The sequence below is a fragment of the Vipera ursinii genome (genome assembly GCF_947247035.1).
Source record: "Vipera ursinii genome assembly, chromosome: 6".
In the NCBI taxonomy this organism is placed as follows: Eukaryota; Metazoa; Chordata; class Lepidosauria; order Squamata; family Viperidae; genus Vipera; species Vipera ursinii.
The window spans coordinates 57527194-57551862 of NC_139515.1; the positions used below are offsets into that span (position 1 = coordinate 57527194).

General features: G+C 39.4%; 1 protein-coding gene across 1 annotated transcript in view; it reads left to right on the top strand.

The window, feature by feature from the left end:
• Positions 1 to 1480: 1480 nt before the first annotated feature.
• Positions 1481 to 24669, top strand: part of EMP1 (epithelial membrane protein 1) — a 40856-nt gene continuing 17667 nt past the window's right edge. Inside the window, exons 1-2 of the mRNA XM_083366767.1 lie at positions 1481 to 1710; positions 23417 to 23536. Of these exons, the coding sequence (XP_083222893.1) occupies positions 23459 to 23536 (78 nt within the window). The 5' untranslated portion in view covers positions 1481 to 1710; positions 23417 to 23458. The remainder of the gene's footprint in view (positions 1711 to 23416; positions 23537 to 24669) is intronic.

Here is a 24669-nt window from a genome sequence, read left to right on the forward strand (position 1 = left end):
AACCAATGAGGGGTGTAAGATTTTAGAACATACAGATAGGGATTTATGAATGGGATATAAATGGATTCTGACAATGTCCTTGGTTAATCCTCATGCTACAACACAGAAAAAGCTCCTGAAGGTGCCAGTTCAGTTTTAGTCCTTTGCTGCTACTTCTGCAAGTATTATCATTTTATTTCACTTGACTTTGTAAAGACAAAGGTGAATCAATACAAGGCAGCTTGGTTGTTTTGAGCATCTAGAATTCTATCTGTTTGATATTTATACAATACCTTTTGTGCCTTTCTGCCACGGGGCTCTTAAGAAAATAAACAATTAAAAAAACAACAAATATAAACTAAACATAAACAATATGGTCCAATGAAATATTTGAGAATTCCGAATCATAGCCTTCGGAAAGTCTGTATATTGGCCTATATGGTTGTATTTTGTCTCAGGTACAGTAGTTTCTTTTATTTGCATCCCACCTCTCCTCTAGAAACTCAAGGCAACAGAGTTAGTATCCCTCCTCCATTTCTCCACCCCCCCCACACACACACAGAATAACAACCTGGAGAGTAGATTGGATTGAGAGGTTCAAAGTTACCCAGTGAATTTTTATGGCTGCAGGTGGACTTGAACTTTGGCTTCCTTTTTCATAGTTCAACCCCTTAATCATTACATGACATTGCTATATTTATAACAATAGAGCCATGCCTATATTGCTCATACCCTAGTACTCAGTTTTTTGGGTGGTTGATATGGCTAAGTCCTCTGCAATTTCTCTAGGAGATCAACAATCACTTGTATGTGCTCTCCCTCTGGGCAAGTTTTATGACTGGATGTAAATAGCAAATGAAGATGCAGCAGTGATATTAGGAAGAAAGAAATGATCTCGCTACTGTAAATGGATTCTTAAAACATCTTGCCTAAAGTTCCAAATCTGGAGCCATTAGGGAACAGTTATCACCCATGATTTGCCCATGGCTAGACATCAAATTCTAGCTCTGAATAAGCATATGCATTCTGAAATTGAAGATATGAGTTGGGGTCACAGTGTTCTCAGAGGACTCCATGATGGTCACACCCTGAAATTGGAGAACTTGACATTCCAATAAGCCAAAGTTTACCACATTCCATGCCCCCTCTACTCCCCTCCCAGTGCTGTTTTTTATGAATGGTCAACATTCTTCACACTGTGGCCAAGGAGGGTGGTGTTGGAGCATGACTCATGAGACTATCACCAGTTTTTGTTGGCATTTTTGCAATATTTATATCTGTTGGTGTTTGTTTATCTGTTATCATTGGCAACGAGAATTCTTTTTATCCTTAAGCAGACAGAGCTTGAGTTTTTGTTCCCTCTTTTATTACTCATCGGGCTGGAAGTCTCTCGTTTTTATACAGTCTTCTCTCAGTGCTGCTTTTGCTGCACTGAGTCATGAAGAAAGAGACTTTGCCGGTTCCCGCCCAGCAGTTTCTGGCTCAGATCCAAGAAAACAGGGTGGAGTGGATTATTATTATTTTTTTTCATTCTCCCTGTAAAGAGAGTCTGATTCATTGAAACTTCTCAAACACAGTCAAAGGACACCACCCAACTGAATGTCCCAATACAACAGCTGGGAAAACTTATAACCCCACCAGCTGGGGCACTCCGTACAGTGCATCTCTGGTTTTCAAGGCAGCAGGAGGACAAGCAGAGGAAGGTCTCCTCACAGAAGTCCTTTCACCAAGGTAAGTCTGTTTTTCCACATCTCTGACTGCCTGTTTCTTCTCTGTTTTTGCGAGGTCCCATTTTTGCATTGAGCTGGGAGCAGATTGATTTTCCTCTCGTCCACATGCACACTGAGGGCTCCAGTGGATTTTTAAATTTTGATTGTTCATGCACGTATTTCAGCAGCTCCCCTTCTAGCAGGCATCCCAGACAAAAGAAAAAACAGTTACAGAGGCTGCTGTTCTCTCCTGTGGAGAAGAGAGCGTCTAAAGTGCAAGTGTCACAGTTGCCACGTTCCTTTACTATTAAACTTTTGCATTTGCAAATTTCTCTTGTGAGGAAAACAAAATGTGTAACAAATTTGAACTGCAGGAAGCAGAAACTGCTACAGTGAAGAGTCCAACTATTTTTTTCTGGGAGAGATCCTTTTTCTTTAACCCAGGATTAAAGAAAAAAGAGGTTGTGGACTGTAACTTGTTTTCCACCATTGTGATTAGATAACTAGATTTTATTAATAGGTTTGCTATAGCACTGGATTCCCCCCCCCCCAGAACCTAGAGCAAAGTAATTTACTCTGAGTAAGAAAATTCCCAGGGTAAGGATGATGTTAAAGATGGTCAATACGGAGATGGGAAGAGGAGATGCACCTAGATTTGAGTGATTTAATTGATTACAAAGGTTTTGGAGAGGTGAACCTATAGACTGATATAATCTTTAACTGCTAATAATTTCTTTTAATTGCTTTCTCTAGGAATGACCCAGGCCTTAATTGCTTCAGTTTTAGATTATAAACCTAATGTTCTATGCAGAATGGTTTGGAAAATGTTTGTAAATTTCAGCAAGTTAGAAAGACTGCTGTCTGTGCACTTTTCAAATCACATTATAAATGATCTCAGATCAACTACCTTGGCTTCCAGTTGGTTTCCAGTCTTAAATTAAGGAAGTGCTGGATCTAATCTATAAAGGCATAAAATATGACTGAGAACTAGAATATCTGGACTTTCTCCTAGTTGAAACTTTCTTCTAATTGGCACTTATCATCAGAAATCCCACCAGTGGAATACATTTGTGGGTTGTTGAGACAGGAACTTCCTTAGAATAATACTTATGTATTAACATTCTGTAGCAACTTTACTCTTCATTATACTTTATATAGATTTATATACCGGTAGGTTGTAACGCATTAGTAATCATGTAATGATGTATTATATTTTTAGTAATAATGTTCATGGTTACTGTTGCTTTATTATTATGTATTATTTGTTTTACTTAGTTTTATTACTTATTTTGATATATTTCATACCCTTAGCTGCACATTGGGCAGAGGAGCAAGTAATAAATATTATCAAATCAACATATATGTTGTTTAAATGAATAGTTTAAGATTAATTAACTGGCATTACAGATGCATTTTTGAATGTGGATTGTGCAATGTATATGTGATGTTTCATAATGCTGATGCTATTATGGCTGTAAACAATTTGCTTGCAACTCAGCTTGACATTTTCCTTGCCTAATATCAGCTTTAAAGAACAGTGTCTAATTAATGCTATTTACTGATCAACATGTAGGCAGTTAAGCAATATGAAACTTCTAATCATTCAATAATAGCACAGATCAATAATCTCTGATGAAGATTAGATGTTACTTTGCAGCAAAGTCTTAATAGGTACTGCTTTGCATTTTTGCCTTGAGGACAGCCAAATCCCTAGGAGGGATTGAACAAAAAAGCATTTCAAAGACTGCATTGCAGTTTGTTGAAAAGATATTTTTTCTAAAGGTCCTCTTAGTAATAGCATATGTAGGGGTGTATATGAATATGTGGCTTAAAGAGGCTTAGATTCTGTGTTTGGTGAAAAACAGTTTCCTTTAGGTGTGGCCTGCTTTCAGTATGTTTCCAATGAGGTGATGTTTTTCCCCCTGTGAATATGTAATAAAATGGATAAAAGCACTCCACCTGATTTGAATGAAGAACTTGTTCATCTCCTCTTATGGCAATGGCACTAGCTCTATTCTGTGTTCTGATTCTGGAGTCCATTCATGTTAAAAAAATGCCCCAGAGAAGTTGAAATGGGAGAATTCCAGGATTATAGAGCTCACACTGAAATGTGATTTACTTCCAGATAAGATAATGGTGCAGAATCATGGCATAAAAGGCCTTATGAAACTTTTGTAATAACTACCTGCCATCTCCTACCAATTCACAGCAATAGCAGCTGTTTATTGGTATCATCAGAGGGACGCGGTGGCTCAGTGGGTTAGGATGCTGAGCTTGTCGATCAGAAGGTTGGCAGTTTGGCGGGTCGAATCCCGAGTGCCGTGTAACAGAGTGAGCGCCTGTTACTCGTCCCAGCTTCTGCCAACCTAGCAGTTCGAAAGCACGTAAAAATGCAAGTAGAAAAATAGGGACCGCTATGGTGGGAAGGTAACAGCGTTCCGTGCGCCTTTGGTGTCTAGTCATGCCGGCCACATGACCACGGAGACATCCTCGGACAAGCGCTGGCTCTTTGGCTTTGAAACGGAGATGAGCACCGGCCCCTAGAGTCGGAAACGACTAGCACGCATGTGCGGGGGAACCTTTACCTTTACCTTATTGGTATCATATCAAATACATTCATATTCCATTCATGAAATTGATAGGGTTATCTTTTTTCAATGGTTCATTCTGCAGATTGCAGAATGCAGGTCTTTCTGAGGGACTTTTCAGATCTGATCCTCATATACATATGTGAATATGCATTAATAGGCTATACGGACCCTAACAGTCTTTTTTTCAAGTGAACGTGTATGAATTTAGGTTGTCTATATTACTGATATGGGCCACCATATGAAAATATCTTATTTATTAAAAATGGGACTATTGGCAGGCAAATAGCTGTAGTTTCTGTCCTCTCACCTAATTTTCTGCTCCTTTTCATTTTGCTGCCTATTTTAAAAAGAAATACCAGGTGGATTTATTGGCTTAAGAGATTCTCAGCAGTGAGGATCTTTTTTTAAAAAAAACAGAGTTTGGTCATGAGTTAAGCACTTTTATATGTTACAGTGCCCAAGATAACTAGTTTGTGTGCTATTAATGAAAGATATGATGGCCAACACTTCACTTTAATAGAAAACATGAGATTAAACTAACAGCCCTGCCAGAAAGTTTCAGATGACTCCATTTATGTAGTGGTGGGAAGAGAATAATATTCTTGCTTAAGGAAAATCATATGGCAAGGAGTGGGACACGTGCATGTTCTAGAATGCTACTAATTAGAGACAGCACTGCTGGATCAGGCCACGTTTTCAGCTCATCCGGTATCCAATTTCCAATAGTGGCAAGAATGGGATGGGTACAAGCCAGGCCATAGGGTGTCAGCTTTGCTTTTCACTATCTGGTGTACAGAAATATAAGAACACAGGATCAGTTTAACTGTCATAGCAAATAGCTACTGATCTGAATGAACAATGTTTAGGTGAGGGTGACCACTGTTTATGAACCTGATATCATTGTGTAATTTCATATGATGGCCAGGGTACTACCCCAAAAGTTACAATTTTGAAAAAAAAATATTCCAGGGTAGGTTGCTAGTTCTTGTAGGTGCTCAGATGCTGATTCCCAAACATTAGTTTTTCTGCTATCCTTTAAGCTTTTCAGTGGCTAATGAAAAAAATAATGACTACCAATATTTATGGTTAGGGCATGTGGTCCTATGTGACTGTTAATGTTACAATAGCTTTACTGTTATTTTAAATGATATTTTTAAAAGCAGCTTCAAAAGATCAGCTGTAAAATAGGGCATAATATATTCACAGATACAGACACACAGCGTAATCTCCCATTTTAGATTGGTAGATAGATATTCTTCTTTTTCCCAGGCTAGGGCTGAATGAAAATGACTGCCTCAAAATTATCCACCTACCTTCTGTGCCTAAAGGAAGAGTAGAGCCTGTCCTCCACACTCTTGGGTATGATTATGCTCCATAACCTTCAGTGAAAATGCTTTCATTCTACAGTGGATTGATTTATCTGTCTGTCTGTCATTGGTTGTTAATTTGATTCCATGAAAGGAGATGAGTATGAACTGGAGAATAGACTACCATTTGAATAGGCTATCATTTGAAGCCTATTGATATATTTATATTAATGTAATGATAAAATATCAAAATATTTAAAACAAATGAAAAAAAATTCTAAGCTCACCGTGAGGGCTCTAGGAAGATATACCATAAAAACAAAAGGTGATTAATTGGGCAGACGTCTGAGTAGAAAAAATATATAGTTACATGCATATGAGAAGGACTTATGCTTCAATTAATATGCTTAGTAAACCAATCAGCTCAAGTCTTTGGCAGGATACATACCCAAATTCAGGGGTGTCAAACTGCCGGCCCACGGGCCGGACACATCATCCAAAAGCCACGCCCACCCCATTGCTGGCATTGGCAAAACTGTCCCGATACGTTGCGTGACATCACGTGATGTCACCAGTTTGATATGTCTGCTAATTCTTTCCAGAACAAAGAATCATCTGTTCATAGTCCTCCTGTAAGAGAGAATGTTGTGTCACAAGGCTTGGTTGAAGCATTTTATAAGTTTGAGGAGTTTTATTTTTCTATATTGATCTGTACTCTAGGAACCATAATGGTGCCAGACTTTATACTTCTGAATCTGTATCTTCAGCCTCTTAAGCATTGACTGCTATTTCTGTTCCTTTTGCCAAGAACCAGCTATGTGTTCATTAAACAGAAAGACTGCTAGAAAAAGAAATGATCCATTTTAGTTTAGTCCAGCCTATGTGAAACCCCAATGGCTGCTTCTGGCCTTCTTAAAGCCAAGGGATGCCTGTGGAACCCAAAGGCAACTTCAGTACAACTTCAGAGTCCCTCTAAAACTCAGTATCAGATTGAAATTCTTTAGGTGACTGAAATACAAAATGATCACTTATGATATTTGCATTTAATTAATTTAATGTTAATTAATTTCAATTTAATGAAATCAAATGTCATATTTGCATTGGCTCAGCGAGGTCCATTGCCTTGGGTTTGGGCACTTGCTGTCAGTTATAGCTCAGGAAGAAAATCTATCAAAACATCACTCCAGTTCTGTTTTGCTTTTAATATTCTTGTGCTGGAGGGGGAAAAAAATGAAACATTCAAGCGGGGTTCAATTGTGATCCTACAGTTTGGGATGAGCCAAAGCCAAAGCCATCCACATCTCTGAGACCTACATTGCTCAATTTTAAGTAGGAAATGGCATGATGTGGTCATGCTGTGTCTGAGTTCATGGCTACATTTGTGGATGCTTTGGATCTTGCATTCTCAGATGACCACTCCTTGTTCTTTTCCATTCCACATTCTCATTGTAATATACTTAGGAATTCTCCAGGGTGTTTACATGAATTATAGGTAGACACATCTTATGATGAAAGAGAACAGAAAGTGGAAACATTTTTTTCCGTCTTAGAAATGCAGGAGCAGTCTGTCTGAGAGGCATTGCAGGTGAAATGTTGGAGTTCAATGTCCACTTGTGTGAAATGTCCCAGAAATTCAACTAGAAGGCAGGTGTAATTAGAGTAAGTATTATAGAAGCAAAACAAAGACAAGAAAACTATTTGTACAAGGAACAAAATGTTATCTTTTGTAATAAAAGTTGATACATAGTGATAGTCATAGCATTTGCATTAGCTAATTTTGAACTCGTTAACACTTCTTTATACATCCAAATCAGCCTCTTGAACTTACACGTAGTTCCCTCTTTTCAGTATATATTTAGGGCAGGGGTAGGCAGATTTCTGGGAGTCATGAGTCATAAAAGAGCCAAGGTTGCCTATCCCTAATTTAGGGTAAGATAAAGATGTTAAGTTTGTATTGAAAAAGGTAAGTGGGTGGTATGGTTGCTCTAGATAAATTAGGACACTGGTTTATTATTTTAGACCAAGGTCTAGCAAGGTCTTACCAGTTCTGTTTTCTGGCCTGGCATTGATCCTTTTTACACTGGTCTCTAGTACCCACCTCTTTCCAGCAGAGATACAAAATGTATACCTGCAAAATATACTGTGGTGCCTTTCTGGAGGTGATGCTGATTAGACAGGGAAAAACAGCATTCAGCAACCCTGTTTTAAGCATTTTAATGCCATGTTTGTTCTTGCAAAAAGCACTTGAAGGGCTTTCAGCCTTTTGACTATGCCTTTAAAACTGCTTGATATTTAGCAATTAGCAGTAGTTTTCCCTACATGGCTAGAAATATTGCCACTTGCTATTTATTGCAGAGCAACTCATTAAATCAAGCACAACTGCAAGCAGTGAAGACTCCAAGGAAACTAAGCAGGAGTGTGTATTGGGAAGGGGGAAGAAGGTTAATTGGTAAATAATCCCTCTGCTTTTTTCTCTCACACTATATACATATACAATGCTGAAGCCAAATTCTTGACTGTATATAATGTTTAAGAATATATTAATGGGAAATTATCAATGTGAGACTAATAAAGGTCAGATTGTCCCAATCCTGCTGGCTCTTCAGAAGGTCCTCAATTTTGTGATCATTAGTTTGGATTTTGATTGTGTATGCCACCCAGAGTCACCTGCAAGTGAGATGGGCAGTGACATAAATGTAATAAATAAATTCAATAAATACAGTCTGCAGAACTCGTCTAATTGTATTTGATCAAACTGCTTAAAAATTGGTAGTTGTTAGTGGTTGTTGTATGTGGCCTTTCTGATAAACCACTATGTAATTCCTTGCAACTTTTGAAAATCTACTTATACTTTTATGTGTGTTTTTTGCACATCAGCATGCCTGAGAAAAAAAGGTTTTCAGATGACAAAACATACATGTTTTATTTCACTTCCAGAGGTAGAATGAGTACTGTACATGTAGATACTTGTATAAGGATTAAAGCCAAGAATCACATTGCCTGTTTCAGCATGAACTTTCTTATAACTATAAGAGATTACACACTTTACAGTTCTAAGTGGAACCAACCTTATTATCCTAACATCCTGAAAAAAATCATAAGAGGAATTTGAAGCAGGACAAAACCATTTCTTCTGAGAAGCACTAAAAGTTCTGGGTCTACCCAGCAGTAAATTGCTTTGCTTTATTCACATTATTCAGCACTCACTGCAACAGTCATGCCAGTTAATATAATTGTTGTATTACATGTGTTAGGACTGGAGCTGAGAGAGAGTGGCTTGCCTAGGGCTACCCAGGTGAATTTATGGTTCTAGTCAATTGGGAAAACGACTGGTGGATCAAATAAACGTTCTCTCCTCCATTAAGGCAATTTCATCCTTACTTTCCCATGCCCTCAACAAAAAAAATGTTTTGATCATTTTTTATTAAATTATGGAAGAGACACCTCAAGTAGCCTCTGGATAGAAATAAGTGATATAAAATGAAAAAAATACCTAACTTCCATAAGTAGTTGTACTATGTTGTTCATTTAGCAAAATGTAACAAATGCATATAGATGTCTTTCATTCAGGTACTACATTTTATATTTCCAGTTTAAGAAAATATATATTAATGTAGTTAAAAGAAGGGCTAGAAAAAGTGCAATCCCTGTTTATTTTGCTCAAACAGAAACCTACAGAGTTTGGGGTGAATTTTGGACAGCCTGACCACTGTTGATATTTTTCTAAGCTCCTTCATCATTAATATCATAAGCTTCTTAAAAACATGCAATGAGACAGAAGTACTGACCTAATGCATTTTTAAGAGAAGTTGTATAATATTTCCACTTGTGTTCTATTTCCTTTTTTTGGGGGGGGGTAATGAGCGCCTGTTACTCGTCCCAGCTTCTGCCAACCTAGCAGTTCGAAAGCACGTAAAAATGCAAGTAGAAAAATAGGGACCACTATGGTGGGAAGGTAACAGCATTCCGTGCGCCTTTGGCGTCTAGTCATGCCGGCCACATGACCACGGAGACGTCCTCGGACAAGCGCTGGCTCTTCGGCTTTGAAACAAAGATGAGCACCGGCCCCTAGAGTCGGAAACGACTAGCACGCACGTGCGGGGGAACCTTTACCTTTACCTTTAATGTTTGAAAGCCTCTCTCATATAAGAACACTTATTGCATTAGTACAACCAGTATCCACTTCCTAGTTTATTTATTTATATATTCTGGGACTTTAGAATACAAACAAACAAGCACTTGCCACATAACACCTTGGACTTAACAATTGTTGATAAGAAAGACAAAATAGTCTGGATAGTGGACGTGGCAGTGCCTGTAGACAGCAGAATAGAAGAGAAAGAACTGGAGAAGATAACAAAATACAAAGACCTGCAAATAGAAATAGAATGACTGTGGCAAAGGCAAGCAAGGGTAGTACCAATCATAATAGGTGCCTTGGGTGAAATCCCAAAACAACTGGAGTAGCACTTGGACCCCATTGGCATTGACAAATTTGCCATCAGTCAGTTGCAAAAGATGGCCTTACTGGAAGCAGCTTCCATCCTGCAACGATATCTGTAACACCATCAAACATCCAGATCTGCCAATCCCAGGTCCTTGGTAAGGACTGGATAGGTTGACAAAAATGCCTAATCCAGTCTGAATGTCTGGCTGACTGTGTGATTAATAATAATAATAATAAGCAGTGCTTTTTTTGAAAAAGAAAAAGGTGCCAGAACTCACACATATTATACAACCTACCTTGCCTACCCTATAAGGTTCCATCCAAAAAGGGTGCCAGAACTCCGTTCTGAGTGTTCTATGAGAAAAAAAGCCCTGATAATAAGAGAACCAAAGCATACAGTTGATTGATATCGCTGTACCAGGAGATGCCAGAGTCGAAGAAAAAGAACTGGGAAAAATTACAAAATACCACGACCTGGCCATCGAAACTGCACAATTATGGATAAAATGTTTAACAGTGATACCCATTGCCATTGGGGCACTGGGAACTATGTCCAAATCTTTGCAAAATACACCAAGAAATTGCAGCTTCCTGCAATAACTCCAGCAAAGCTACAAAAAAACTGCACTACTCGGAACACCTTACATTTTAAGGAGATACCTGGTTGATACCTAGGAAGCTGGCAGCAACCCGTGTCAACCATTAGTGCCAGCCAATTTGAGTGTTCAGTTGACTGAGTTTTATGTTTTATGAATAAACGTTTTTATTATTATTATTATTATTATTATTATTATTATTAATAATAATAATAATAATAATAACAATAATAACAATAATAATAATATCACATAAGAAATATTTCATGCTCTCAGGCATCAACCCATTTCCAAATACTCCCATACAGGCAGGACAACTGTTAACACTAGACCCAGTAGATCCACTGAAAAAGCCAGATCTTGATTGCTTTTAAAAACCTTAAAAGTTTGGGTTAATTTGATTTCAGGAGAATGCTGTTCCAGAAAAGGAGGAAAGCCCCTGATATGACCTGACTTCATGTAGCCCCTGATACGGCCTCATCTTAAGCTTCCTTCAAATAATATTCCCTAGGGGCTGGGACCTAGAAGGCATCTTGTCTTCCAGATCTTAACCAATGAGGAAAAGCAATTGGGAGTAAGGCTTGTGTTGGTCTGGAGCAAGAATGGGAAGCAATGTCCCTATAGGTGTAGCTGAACTTCAACTACCAAAAAGTCTAGCAAACATGAGAAAATTAGAATTTCCCAATTCCTTATGTAACATGTGAGGCAGCTTACTTATTATCAAAATTGCCATGTGTGATACTATCTATTCACTTTGTGGTTCTGCATGGCTCCTTCCCTTATTAAATGTGACTTATTTACCAAAGGTTTGCACACCCATGCGATAAAAAGTTACGTATCTCACAATAAAGTGTAATACTTTTTTCTAAGTATCAATCTTGTTTCCTATTAGTACATTAAAGTCAGCCGTACATTGTGGCTTAACGTTTCATCCTGTTTCTGCTCTGATTACCCTTCATTCCCTCCTTCCTTCCTTCCTTCCTTCCTTCCTTCCTTCCTTCTTTCCTTCCTTCCTTCCTTCCTTCCTTCCTTCCTTCCTTCCTTCCTTCCTTCCCTCCCTCCCTCCCTCCTTCCCTCCCTCCCTCCCTCCCTTTGAGAAAGTGTCAAGAGCTCTAAATCCTAAAGGTTATATGTAAACCAGAAGAAAGTCAGAATTCAGCAGCAGCTTTTGCAAAAGCACTGGTTGTGAATGATGCACCAACTTAATTATGTCCTGATCCATAAAATTGTAGGTGGACATTTATTTATTTGTTTGTTTGTTTGTTTGTTGTCAACCATCTCAACCCAGTGATTCATTTTATGCTTTGAAAGTGGAGAGGAAAGATCTGTGTGTGGCTTTCATTCATGATAGCCCCCCTTTCTTGTTCCCTGCTTCTTCCTTTTTATTCCTTCATTCTTGCACATCTGGAGTAAAAGCGGGTGGGTCCAAAGAGCTACAGTATTTTCTTCCCTGGTTGCTCTTGGCTGCCTTCCAGCCTTCCAGCAGCTGCCTGCACCTCTCCCTTCTAGAGACTCTTGCATGGCTTAGTGCTCGACGGTTGTCACTTTCTGAGCAAATGTCAGCTGTACTTATTAATCTTCAGAAGAGTAATCCATTCTCCAAATGAATCACAGCAACCAGGAAAGCGAGATGTTGCTCATGTTTTCCATACCTCTAACCACGCAAGTAAAAGCAGAGTTATTCTTTCCACCATGCTTATCTGAGTATTGATTGATGGTGTCGAGGCCTGCTCATTGAGGGTTTCCACTGCTCATGGGCTTTCCTTCACCAAAACCTCTCCTAAAAACTAGCCAACACATGTTCAGTTGGCTTAGTGGCATATCCTATTACCATATTGTTCATCATGTGCATGTTTGTATGCTCCTGAGTAGATAATATATCCTCAGACTATTAAATATAAATAATGAGTATATATTTGATTATTTTTATTTATTGATCATAAATAAAATGTCCTAAACGTTGTATGTACAATATGGATATTCGCTTTCTATTTGCCTTCCCTTTTAAATATTGCATTTGCTACATCAGAATGAAGTGTCAAAACAGAGTGTACAAGTTCTTGTAGTAGCCCATCTGTGGCTTTTCAGATGGAAACAAGAGGCTCAGATTTGGCCACAGCCTGTTGGAATTATGATTTGACTTCACTGCATTCTGCTTTTGGATCAACACATTCTTGCAACTTAGCAAGTTGCAGAAACGGGAATAGAATGGATGATTTCTAAAATGAATTACTGAATTGCATAAAATGTTCATTTTAGAATCATCATAGGATAACAATTTTTCCCATCGTATATTCTAGACCAGGGCTTTTCAACCAGTGGTATGGGTACCACCTGTGGTACATTGGCACCTGGCAGGTGGTACATGCCCATCCTAGTAAAGTGGTAGCAGGGGAGGGGAATGAACTGAACCGATGGCAGCACCGCAGAAGCCTGAGTGAGAGATGGCTGGAGCTGCAGGGCTGTCAGGGACAGTGGAAGCCCCAGGATCAGCGCCAGACTCCAGCTGGAGCTTGGCGTTGATCCTGGTGCTTCTGCTGAGCCCAGAAGCACCGATCAGCTGGAATGTTGCAGCATCTCTAGGGTCTTGTTATTTACATTCAGATGCTTGGCAACTGATTCATATTTATGATGGTCAGAGTGTCCCAGGGTCATGTGAAGTGACCAAAACCTGCTGCAACCACCCAGCAGAGGGGGGGGGGAAATAAAAACTAAACACCCCCCACCCCCCACTGTCAATCCTCAACAGAAATGCTCACAACAATGAAAACCTTGGACAGGAGGAAGAACGCCGCCGGGCGTGCAGGCAGGTGTTTTGCTTGGCTGTGGCTTGGGGGGCACTTTTTTCAGTGGCATTGTAACTTCAAACAGTCACTAAGTAAACTGTTGTAAGTCAAGGACTACCTGTACTTTATCACTTTTTTCCTCTTTTTTTTGGTCATTAAGTTTTGGACACCTTGCTAGGCGACTGGTGGTACTCGGATGTTGCCATATCCTAAAAGTGGTACAATGGGTGAAAAGGTTGAAAAGCCCTGTTCTAAACTAAATTAATGATGTACGGTATTTATTTGTGGGGGACTAATAAAACTGGTTAGTTACTTCTCATCAAGGAAGAATAGAATATGATCAATACTCTGCTCAGAAGTTTTGTTTGTAATTATTTGTATGCTGCCCATTCAATCTTCATACAAAGTCAGGCTACATGACCAACTAGTCTAGTATTCTTCCTTCTTACTAGTAGCATTCCAGGGTCAGAGATAGACAAGTCTTCTCCTCTGATCTACTGTCTGTTCCTTCTGTTCTTGGAGATCCCAGAATGTGGATTTTTCTGCATACAAATCAGGTTCTAATGCTAATCTGTCACTCAGCTGTACTTTTTTGTGGCTCAGGAGAATATGCTAACATGAATATAATTTCCTCCAAAATAAAGTAAATACAAGAATCCCTTAGTTATAGTGTGGAGTTGCTGGAACCCACTTTAGTGAGCAGGTAGCATATGTACAAATGGTATTTCGCCAGAAACATGATGACAATAAAAAGTGATGTAGTCCAACCTCTTTACTTTCGTTTCAGGGAGATGGGTGGCCTTGCATGACTTAAATGAGCCAGGACTCTGAAATACAGTTAGCCTGATTTTGAGCAGAATGGCATATTTTATTTAGGGTGGCACTCAGCACTTGATGTATCACAAATCTTACCATATATTTGCTTTTGATTTATTACTTTAATTTCCAAATGTCCTAGTATTTGATTTGCTCTGTTACTCATCCTATTGACAAGAGCTAATTTTTGGCCAGTGAATCACATTTGTGAGGGAGGCAGAAGCAAATGCCAGGGGAAGGGGCTTTCTGACAAGAAGTAGCTGTTACCGCCTTCTCTTCACTATGAAATACAAACTTGTAGAGGCTTGTACTTAGTATGCAACATAAAACTTTCACTTCTCCTCTGCCAAATCTGGTTACCCAACCATAAATATCCTTCCTTCCTTCCTTCCTTCCTTCCTTCCTTCCTTCCTTCCTTCCTTCCTTCCTTCCTTCCTTCCTTCCTTTCCTTCCTTCCTTCCTTCCTTCCTTCCTTCCTTCCTTCCTTCCTTCCTTCCTTCCTTCCTTCCCTCCCTCCCTCCCTTCCTCCCTCCCTCCCTTTACTACCATGCCTCTTTTCTCTTCCTTATCACCATTTCTTTCTATTTATGTATTATGAGTTTAAAGGGGCATTCACACTAGCATATCAAGGGCAGGCAATAAGGGAAGGCTGCTGAAGATTAGGAGAAGACCATCTGGAAAGTGGCAGGTGTGGAGTTGGGTCTCTGCTGCTCAAAACCCCATGGTGTTCCTGGGGCCTCGTAATGTGATTTGGCAAGTGAAGGTAGCTATATTGGGAGACAAATAGGCTAAAATATGCCACCAGCTATTCAGAAAGATACCCACAAACAGAAGGATGGGTGAATTACAAGAAGCAGCTGTAAAGGGACAACTTTGCAACTAATGGCTTTTGGGTGGGACGATTCATCTGGGCTAGTAGCTTTCCTTCCATCACTGTGCGAATAGGGATCCCCAGTTTGCTTCTTCTATCAGTGCAATAGAATAAGGAAGGGTAACTTTTTGGGAGCATGTCCTTGGAAGGCTTATCCATCATAAAATCAATAACATTCTGTGCATGGCTTGTTAGAAATAAGTCATTTACTGCAAGGTGAATCAATGAGGGTGTTCCCTTCCACCTCCTATTTGTATTTCACTTCGTATGTGTTTGTGGATGGGTGGAGTTAGTGGGAAAGGAGATGAAGAATATAAAGCACTAGATTAGAGCCCTCTCCTTTAATTTTTGTAAGAGTGCTCCTATGCCCCATTGGAACTTTATAATTTATAATTTATTAAATTTATATGCCACTTGTCTCACTGTCCTGAGTGATTCTGGGTGGCTTACAGTAATCTTAGAGGTATTGTGGACAATAAATATGATACCAGAAAATGGAACGTTGCTTTGTAGACTCCCGTTCAATTTTGAAGCTAAGAGAAAATATGTACTGTATGTATATATGTCTGGTGGGTATCAGAAAAAAAAAAGATTCCCTAGGAACTACATCTTACTCCATGGTTTCCATTGATCAGAAGTGTTGCAGAATAGTGAGGGCACTTCTATCTGAATGGTGAAAAGCATTTTGTTCCCAGGTAAGCTGATTTTCCCCCCTTCCGCCCACTGAGATGAGACAGCTTTTCGGCACATATAACTATGCCTCTAAGAGGAATCCCTGCCTATGAGCAAATGCCAGAATCAGTGGCGTAGCGTGGGTTGTCAGCACCCGGGGCAAGGCAAGTAATTTGCGCCCCCTAACCCGCTGGGCGGCCGCTGCACTGTCCCTCCCCCAGATAGTCCCTCGCTCTCTCTCCGCACCCCCTCCCTCCACAGTGGGCGGCGACCCGGCGGCTCGGATCGGATTCGCACAGCCAGCACTGCAGTGAGAGAGAGTGAGTGAGCCAGGCAGGGGCAGAGAGCTGCGAGTGCAAGCGCGCCCCCCCCAGATGTTGCGCCCGGTGCGGCCGGCCCCCCCTGCACCCCCCACGCTACACCACTGGCCAGAATGATGACAGTTTTGAACTTTGCAAATAGTCCTATGCCTTCTACACCTATGCATCTTCCAGAGTTTTATGAACACCTCAGCTACCTTGAAGCCTTTCCTTCCTACCAAAAAGGCAGGGATGACTTTTGTCATTTCTGAGGAAATTAATTTTTTTCCCTTTGCCCTGCAATTATCTTCTCTAGTCCATAGTCTATGGCAGGGGTGTCAAACTGCCAGCCCATGGACCGGATGCCTCATGCCAAAACCACACCCACTCCATTACTGGCAATGGGGAAAAAGTTGAGATATATCGTGACACATCACATGACGTTGCAAGTTTGACACCCCTGGTCTGTGGCAATCCTCAAGCCCAATATCTTGCATATCATGAAATGCTACTGTTGCAGCGTATCGTCTGGTCACTTGATAGTACAGTGGGAGACAGGATTTTCTTCTATTATTATTTTTTCTCTTCAGAGTCATAGAAAACGTTTCACTGGGTGAAAGAAGCAAATAGCTCTAGACAAGTTATTGTATTGTGGGAATTAAAAAAAATCTTGCCTCATGGAAGGTGGACTTAAACATCCTCATGCTTTCATCAGATTAAATTCTGTCCTCATCTTTCCTTGTATGTAATCAAAATACAAATCATACCTTTCATTTAATAAATGATTGTCTTTCTTTTGAGTAAGGAGATTTTGAAAATAAAAAATCTATTTCTATCAAATTAGAGGTATTACACAGTTTGCAGAATTGCTCGGGAAGGAATAATAGAATAGAGGGCACTCATATAAATATTGGAAGAACTGCTGTATCTTTTCATTACTTTAGTACAGTGTTTTTCAAACTTGGCAACTCCCATGCTGGGGAGTTGAAGTCCGCACATCTTAAAGTTCCCAAGTTTAAAGAACACTGTTTTAGTAGTGATAGTAGGTGTGTAATCAGCAGAGGTATATGAACTTAGTAGAGAATTCCAAATTGGACATCAAGGGATGAACTCATTAGGAAAGGAAAACTTTCCATCACAAACTTACACTGAAGTTTCTTCAGTGTAAATATAGTTAAAAGCAGAAATGGGAACACTTCAAAATTATGGAATCTGCTTTGTACTTGAGCCCCAAAATCTATCAAACCATAGCCTGGTACAAACAACATATGCTTAACATTAAAAGAATTCTGAATCCAAAAAACTGTTTTGAATACCAGAATTTACTGGAGCTTGCAGCAAATTCCAGTGCTTATTATCCCAAGCTTTATTCATGTCAGCAGTAAAATTTAAGGCATGAAACAGATTGGTTGGTTTCTGCTATTGTTAAGCAGCTGGGAGCATGATATCCTTATAGATCTACTGCAGATCACATCTATTGATAAATTCTGATCTAAATTGTTCATAACTGGTTCAGTAGCTATGCAAATAAAGAATGACTACACATCTCTTTTCTGTACTAGAGAATATACCTTATTCCTCTTTCTCCAGTTTATCCTTTTTATATGAGCATGGAAAATGCAAAATTGCTAGGATTTCAGAAACCTTGCATTCCCAAGTGTTCCCTGAAGCTTGTTATCAAACCCTCGTTATGAAAAATAGACAAATGTATGTAAATATTGTGTAGGATAAATGTATAGTTCCTTGCTTGAAATGTGAAAGTTTAAGTAGGTAATTCCTGAAGTTTGAAAAATTAATCAACAGCTGACTAGGGCATTGCAGTTCCCTTAGCTTCATACTCCCCATACCCTCCCTTGATGAAGTTCAGCAAGTGGCTACACAAAACTGGACTTTCTCAGTGGTAACCAACTGCCTTTGGAATAGTCTTTCCAATGAGATATGCCTGTTGCCATCTTGATTCTCTCTTCTGTGTCAGATATATCAGAAGTGGTAGGGTAGAAATGTTTTTCAATAAATAAAGACGCTAGACAATTACAAGAAAGTTTTGTATCACAGGGACAAATAACAAACTGCAAAGGTATTTCTAATCATATATTCCCTTTTCTGGGAGTAGGGTCTATTCAAGAGTTTTTCTCTGTGAATACATGTAGGAGTTGATAGTTAGCAATTCTTCTTAGAAAAGAAAAATGATATCAAGCTCATGATTTTGCTTTTACAGAATCAATCTTGGTGCTTTGTGATACTGAATATAATGTTCTCTAGAAAGTAAGCCATATTAAACTTGTCATTCCATAATTAAATACAGATCTTCCACTACTAATATCACTGTTGGAATTCATAGATTAGAAGTGGTTTTAAGCCATAATGATTGAGGAACAGAACCACCAATTAAGTAAATCAACAACTTCCTTGCCCTGAAGATTCACCATTTTGGGATAAGTACCTCTTAGTTGGATGGCTTTGGGCTTCTGGGTATAACATTTATAAAAGAAGTAGCTTTGCCTACAGTTATTAATTGGAAATGCATGTTTATGTTGTCATCTCCTGCCATCATTGTAAGCCTCCCATTTATTACACTGCACTGGAGAAAAGAAAGGTAGTGGAGCTGTAAGGCTAAAGCAATAGCTGGAAAATACAGGTTGGAAATACTGCTAGTGTTCAACATGCGAGATTAGTATATTTCAGCAGAAAAGGATTCAGGAAAAAAAAGGCTTTGAGAATATATTTACAGAAGAAATCTCACTCATACCTGGATTACAGCACAAAATACATCATTTCTGTCTCTTGTTTCTATAATCTTGAGTATTCTGTTTCGTTACTTGCTAATTTTGATGAAGAAGAAATAGTAAAATTGGATAGACCCAGCGGTGGGATTCAAATATGTGAACAATCGGTTCTCTGTGTTGATACCACTTCCAGAAGTCCATTCTGGGCCTAGGCAACAAAAAATTAGCTACTGATTCTGCCAAAGTGCTGTGAACCTGTTCTGTACCAGCCTACTACTGGCCCTGCAGAAAAGGCAGGGACAACCCCTTTACAAAAAGGCAAGAGGCTGGAACTAAGCCTGCCAAATTTGTTGACACAAAACAGAGCAAACAGAGCAAAACCAAAACACAAACCATGAAACAGGAGCTATTCAAACGGTTGCCTTCAGCAAACCAGCCCTCCCACACATTCCCCTTTTAAACAGTTCAAGGCATGGCTTCTCTCTGCCTCCTTCTGAGGTGCCTCATTGCCTCTGTTTACTCCTGATTGACTGCCTCCTGCGTCAGGCGTCCTTGAACAGGGCCAGCTGTGGGTCATCTTCATCCACACTGTCTGTCAGGCTCACACAGCTGGGTCTGCGTAGTGACCAGATGAGAGGGGCCTGGCTGAGGGCTCTGCGAAGCCTCAGGGCTGTCCTCTGCAGGCTCTCCAACACTCCCCTCCTCCTCCTCTGAATCGTCCGACCCAACTGCCGAACCCACAGGCTGACCCTGAATCACAACAGAACCAGCTGAATCCCACCACTGGATAGACCTAGTAAAAATGGGTGAAATGGTATGATCTTATTCTAAAGCAGGACAAATAAATTTAAAAGCTGTTCTCTTATGCATGCAGGCCTGCAATTAGATGAAGAAAAGCAAATGGGGATGGTAGAATAAATAACACATGTGATACTGTAAATCTCTATGATTAAGGTTTCCATGACATGCATTATTAAAGGAAATCTGTGTTATATATTTTATCATCATAGCTGCTCTGTTTCTAACTTTCTGATCACAGGCAAAATGTCTGCTGGCAACAAAAACAGCACTAATACACTTTTCTTCTCCACTTATTAAAGTTGCTTTCTTACCCATCTGTATCTGGGAATAAACCCACAACAGAAGCAATGGATCTTATTTCTGAATAAAATATAGAACTGCATAGTTTGCAGATCAGAATAGATACCAACATTTATTTGTCACTTTGAATGATTTGCAGCAGGAACCTAATATCAAGAAACAAGTTTGGTCCATCTACCCTAACATTGTCTACCATCTCTAGTGGTAGTTCTTCATGGTTTCATATAAGAACCTTTCCCAGCCCTGCTACCGATAGGAGATAGCAGGAATTGTATTTGTGACCCTTGGCAAGCAAAACAAGTTGTCTACCTCTGAATAAATCAACAGGAATTTTGGACTTCCAATTTTTAGTGAAATAGAAGCAAGTCTTTAGTTCTACTTGTTGAATTACAAAGGAGGTAAGAGCAGCCAATATTTGTTCCCTAAAAGTGCACATTTGTTTTAAATCTCTTCATGAGTTATGCCATGGTAATTGTTGCTCTTTTTGTCGCAATGATACTCACCTGTAAAGTTTTGGCATTAATGCATTTCCATGATCATATAGTTCCACTTGCCTGTTTTGCATTCATGTTACTTACCAAGAATAATCAAGATGGATATTTGTCCTTCCCCGTTCATTTTTCTCTCATGGAATTCAGTTGCAAATTTTCTCCACCCCTAAAGTGATTATTTTGCAAGTCCCAGCCTCTTATTTGTAGCTGTTTTTAGTCTGAGGGAAATTCTGCATGACAGCCTAAACTGCTAATCTGCCATGCCACTCCCAGCTGTTTCTTAAGACAAAAATTCCACTAAGTTCTCCTTATTGAATTGCAGTCCTATAAAGTAGCACAGAGCTTATTTTATTCTGCAGGTAATATGGTAGTTATATCTGAAGATTCTCCATTTGCTGGTGTCGCAGAGATGCAGAGACGTGAGGTAGACCTCACATCTAGCGTTGTCAGAGATGAAAAAAAGTGCTAATGTAGTATCTTGGGAACAGGAAGCATATGTAGAGCTATCCTCTTATTAAAAAAAACCCCATGAGATCAGAGATTTCAACACTGTCATGCAGGATCTAGCACTTGCTTCTACATTGCAGAATCACAGATGATTAAGATGTTGAGCTTTTTCCACTTCCTAACAAAAACACATTGCAGCACCATTAAGAAATCCCACAGATAATCACTAGTTGTTCAGTCAGGAAAGAATGGGAACATGAATCAACCTAATTACAAATAAATGACAGCTTTCTTCAGAAATTTAATGAGACAGACTTATTGTATTAAAAAGAATTGGGTGGGTCCCACATTACAAAGCCTGGACTGTTCTTGTGTAGAAAACCCCACAGTAGCATCATTGATCCCTCTTCTCCAACAACAGGTCACTGCACCCAGTCTGATAGTAGCCTAGCATGTTGCTCATTCCAGTCATACTCTTGTACAATAAGCTTGCCATCTGGAAATAACCAAATAGTATCTCCTAATGCAAGGGTGGGAAGAGGTACCTTTTGATCAAGATCATGTTGCATCTAACATGCATTGGCTGCCAGTTTGTTGCGTTTAAAGCTCTCAAGTTGTCCTGATACTTGAAACCAATTTCTGTTTCTCCCTGTGTGTCTATGGAAGCACATACATATATTGCCTTCCCAAATGGAATTCCTTAAACTAAGGGGGATGGGGGGTGGGAAGAGAATCCTGCTTCCAGCATAATCCCACTTATTCCAAAGTCACAAAATCATGCCACATTTCCTAACTTCCTTGAAGTTTGCCTTGACTTCATTCACTATTTTGGGGAATGTGATCCCAAGAACAATCTATTGCTAACTGTGATTTTGATAGTTTCACAAAGAGATGAATATACTTTCAGTAAAATCCATCAATAGATGCCAACAACCTGCTCCATGGTTGACATTAATTTTCATTAAGCTTACATGGCTGGTTTTTTTTTAAAAACTGGGTCATTACTGAAATGAAAGATGGTATCTGTCTGATGGGCATTATTTTGCTCAGAGCAATACCACAGATCTTTTCTTATTCCTACTTTATGTACAGATATACAAAAGCTTTATATGAACTTAGGTAGAAACTGGAGTATTTAGATGGGATAAACAGAAACTTCAAATCACATCAGAGGTATACAATCTTTTTTCTGTCCTGGGTGTGCTTGGAACTGCATTGCAAAAAATTGTGGTTGAAATCAGGACAAAACATATTTTTAATTGGAATGTATATTTAATTAAAATTAAGTACAGTTAATATATAACTTAATTTATTTTTATTTAAAAGGCTGCCTATCTGCAGCAACTCTTAAGCAATGGTATGATAATTTGTAATACATCACCTACTAGTCAACCAGCAAATATTTCACTTTTGTCATTTTAACAGGTGCAATTTGGTAAAACTTTTAATGTCCTTAGGTACTATTGTCAAGACATTCAAAAGACACAAGTGGCTTGGGCTTCATTATGCAACTCTGCTTAACATTAACCATCTAATACTGATAGAGCTTATATAATGCATAAGCTAATACTCTTTGCTTGCAAATTATTTGGTATGCTTCTGTATCATAGACTGTTGTTGTTGTTAGCTGCGAAGTCATGTCCGACCCATCACGACCCTATGGACAACGTTCCTCCAGGCCTTCCTGTCATAGACTACTGAACCTGCATATCCAGATTGGCAGGTCATTGTCTTTATAGTGGGGATCAGAGCTTTTAAACTGAGTAAGCAATAACATATTTGCTTTCTCCAAAGATCATGGAAGTATAGCAGGTGCCTGCAATAAAGAACTAGTCTAGGAGAAAAGCCCCAATGACTAAAGGACAGAAAATCCCTTGCTGAGTTTGTGGGATACTAATGAAAATAACAGCAGGTGGAGGAGCCCCTTCCAGGATACTCCTGAGTTTGTTTGTTTGTTTATTTATAAAATTTATAGGCTGCCCACCTTACCTCAAGGCAAGAGTACTGCTTGAGGTACTTTTCCTTGTTTATGCCTGTGTTACCTTGATTGCCAGGATACCAGCATGCTGGCTGGGGAATTCTGGGAGTTGAAGTCCTAATGTTGCCAAGGTTAATCTAGAAGGGAGCAAGGCAGAGCAAAAGTTGGCAAATGCAAAGCCAATGAGGCAGGGCAAAGTTTGAAAACTGAATTAGATTTGAAATTAGAACAAGGACTCATGGAAACACACCTCTGCTTTAAATGAAGGATGGGATAAAATGTAGTAAATAATAAGGGAATGGGATTTTAACTGAAATAAATGTAATAAATGTTTACATATATATACATTTTCATAGACTTATTTATTTATTCAGGCTCCTTTTTCAAATATGTATGATTTTTACTCAGTGTGTTTCACTAAAATCTCAACATGATTAAACTGAAGATCTGCTAGTATTTTCTGATCCAACTTACTGTATTTTGTCACTGATCAGATTTTTAAAAGTATGTCCTTCGTTGATTGCATGGAATTAATATTGAACCATGCTCTTACATTCATGCTTGGTTTTAGACTAACCTAGATCTCTTTCTCTTCCAAAGACTTCTCTGCCTCTGAGATTGTTCCTGAAGTGAGGAGCCAAGATGTTGGTACTACTGGCTGGAATCTTTGTGGTTCATATTGCCACTGTCATCATGCTCTTTGTCTCCACTATTGCTAATGTAAGTAGCAAAACCTTCTCAATGTTTCTGTTATGTTTTAGCAACCATAAGATGTTGGATCTCTTCAACTTAGTTAAGACCCACGGCAAGCAATGCCTTTGCAGTCAGAGGCTTTTCTGTGTTTGGGGGCATCTGATGGTTGTAGGCACAGGGTAAAAATATAAGGATGGTGATCTAAAATTTTCAGTCCTGCTTCTGTTTCTATGGGGCAAAAGAGCAGAACAATTTTGAAAAAAGACAAGTTTACTTATTAGGTAAAGGTAAAGGTTCCCCCGCACATGTGTGCTAGTCGTTGCCAACTCTAGGGGCTGGTGCTTATCTTCGTTTCAAAGCCAAAGAGCCAGCGCTTGTCCGAGGACGTCTCCGTGGTCATGTGGCCAGCATGACTAGACGCCAAAGGCGCACAGAACGCTGTTACCTTCCCACCGTAGTGGTCCCTATTTTTCTACTTGCATTTTTACGTGCTTTCGAACTGCTAGGTTGGCAGAAGCTGGGACGAGTAACAGGCGCTCACTCTGTTACGTGGCACTGGGGATTCGACCCGCCAAACTGCCGACCATCTGATTGACAAGCTCAGCATCCTAACCCACTGAGCCACCGCGTCCCTAAGTTTACTTATTACTTGGCTTTAAAACAGTAAAAATCCTATCACTACAATAAAGCAGGGGAGGCTAGAGCTAGAGACCTTGTTGAGACATGCGCTCTAAGCTGCCAGTCTCTTCCTTTTCAGACCGAGTCCAGTATGCTTTCCTAAATGCAGGATCATCTAATATGATTGGATTTCAACTCCTCCTTTCCTCCTGCCTAAGAATCTGGGACTTAACATTGATTTCAGACATCACACTAAACTATGGCTCATTTAACTACATTTTATTAAATAAACAACCATTGGCTAGTTTGCACTATACTAAGCTTTTAACCGCGGTATGCAAACTTCAATGCCTGTGATCACACAAGGCATGTTAAGACAAAACCAAATAAATCACATTACAGTTTTGGGTGTTGTGTGGACCAGATAGAACCGACTGTATTTGGAGAGTGCCAGACATGGAGAAGACAGGTCACTACATTCTTGATTTACGCACCTTTAAAAGCCAGTTCATCAACCATATATTTACAGTATGATGAACTAC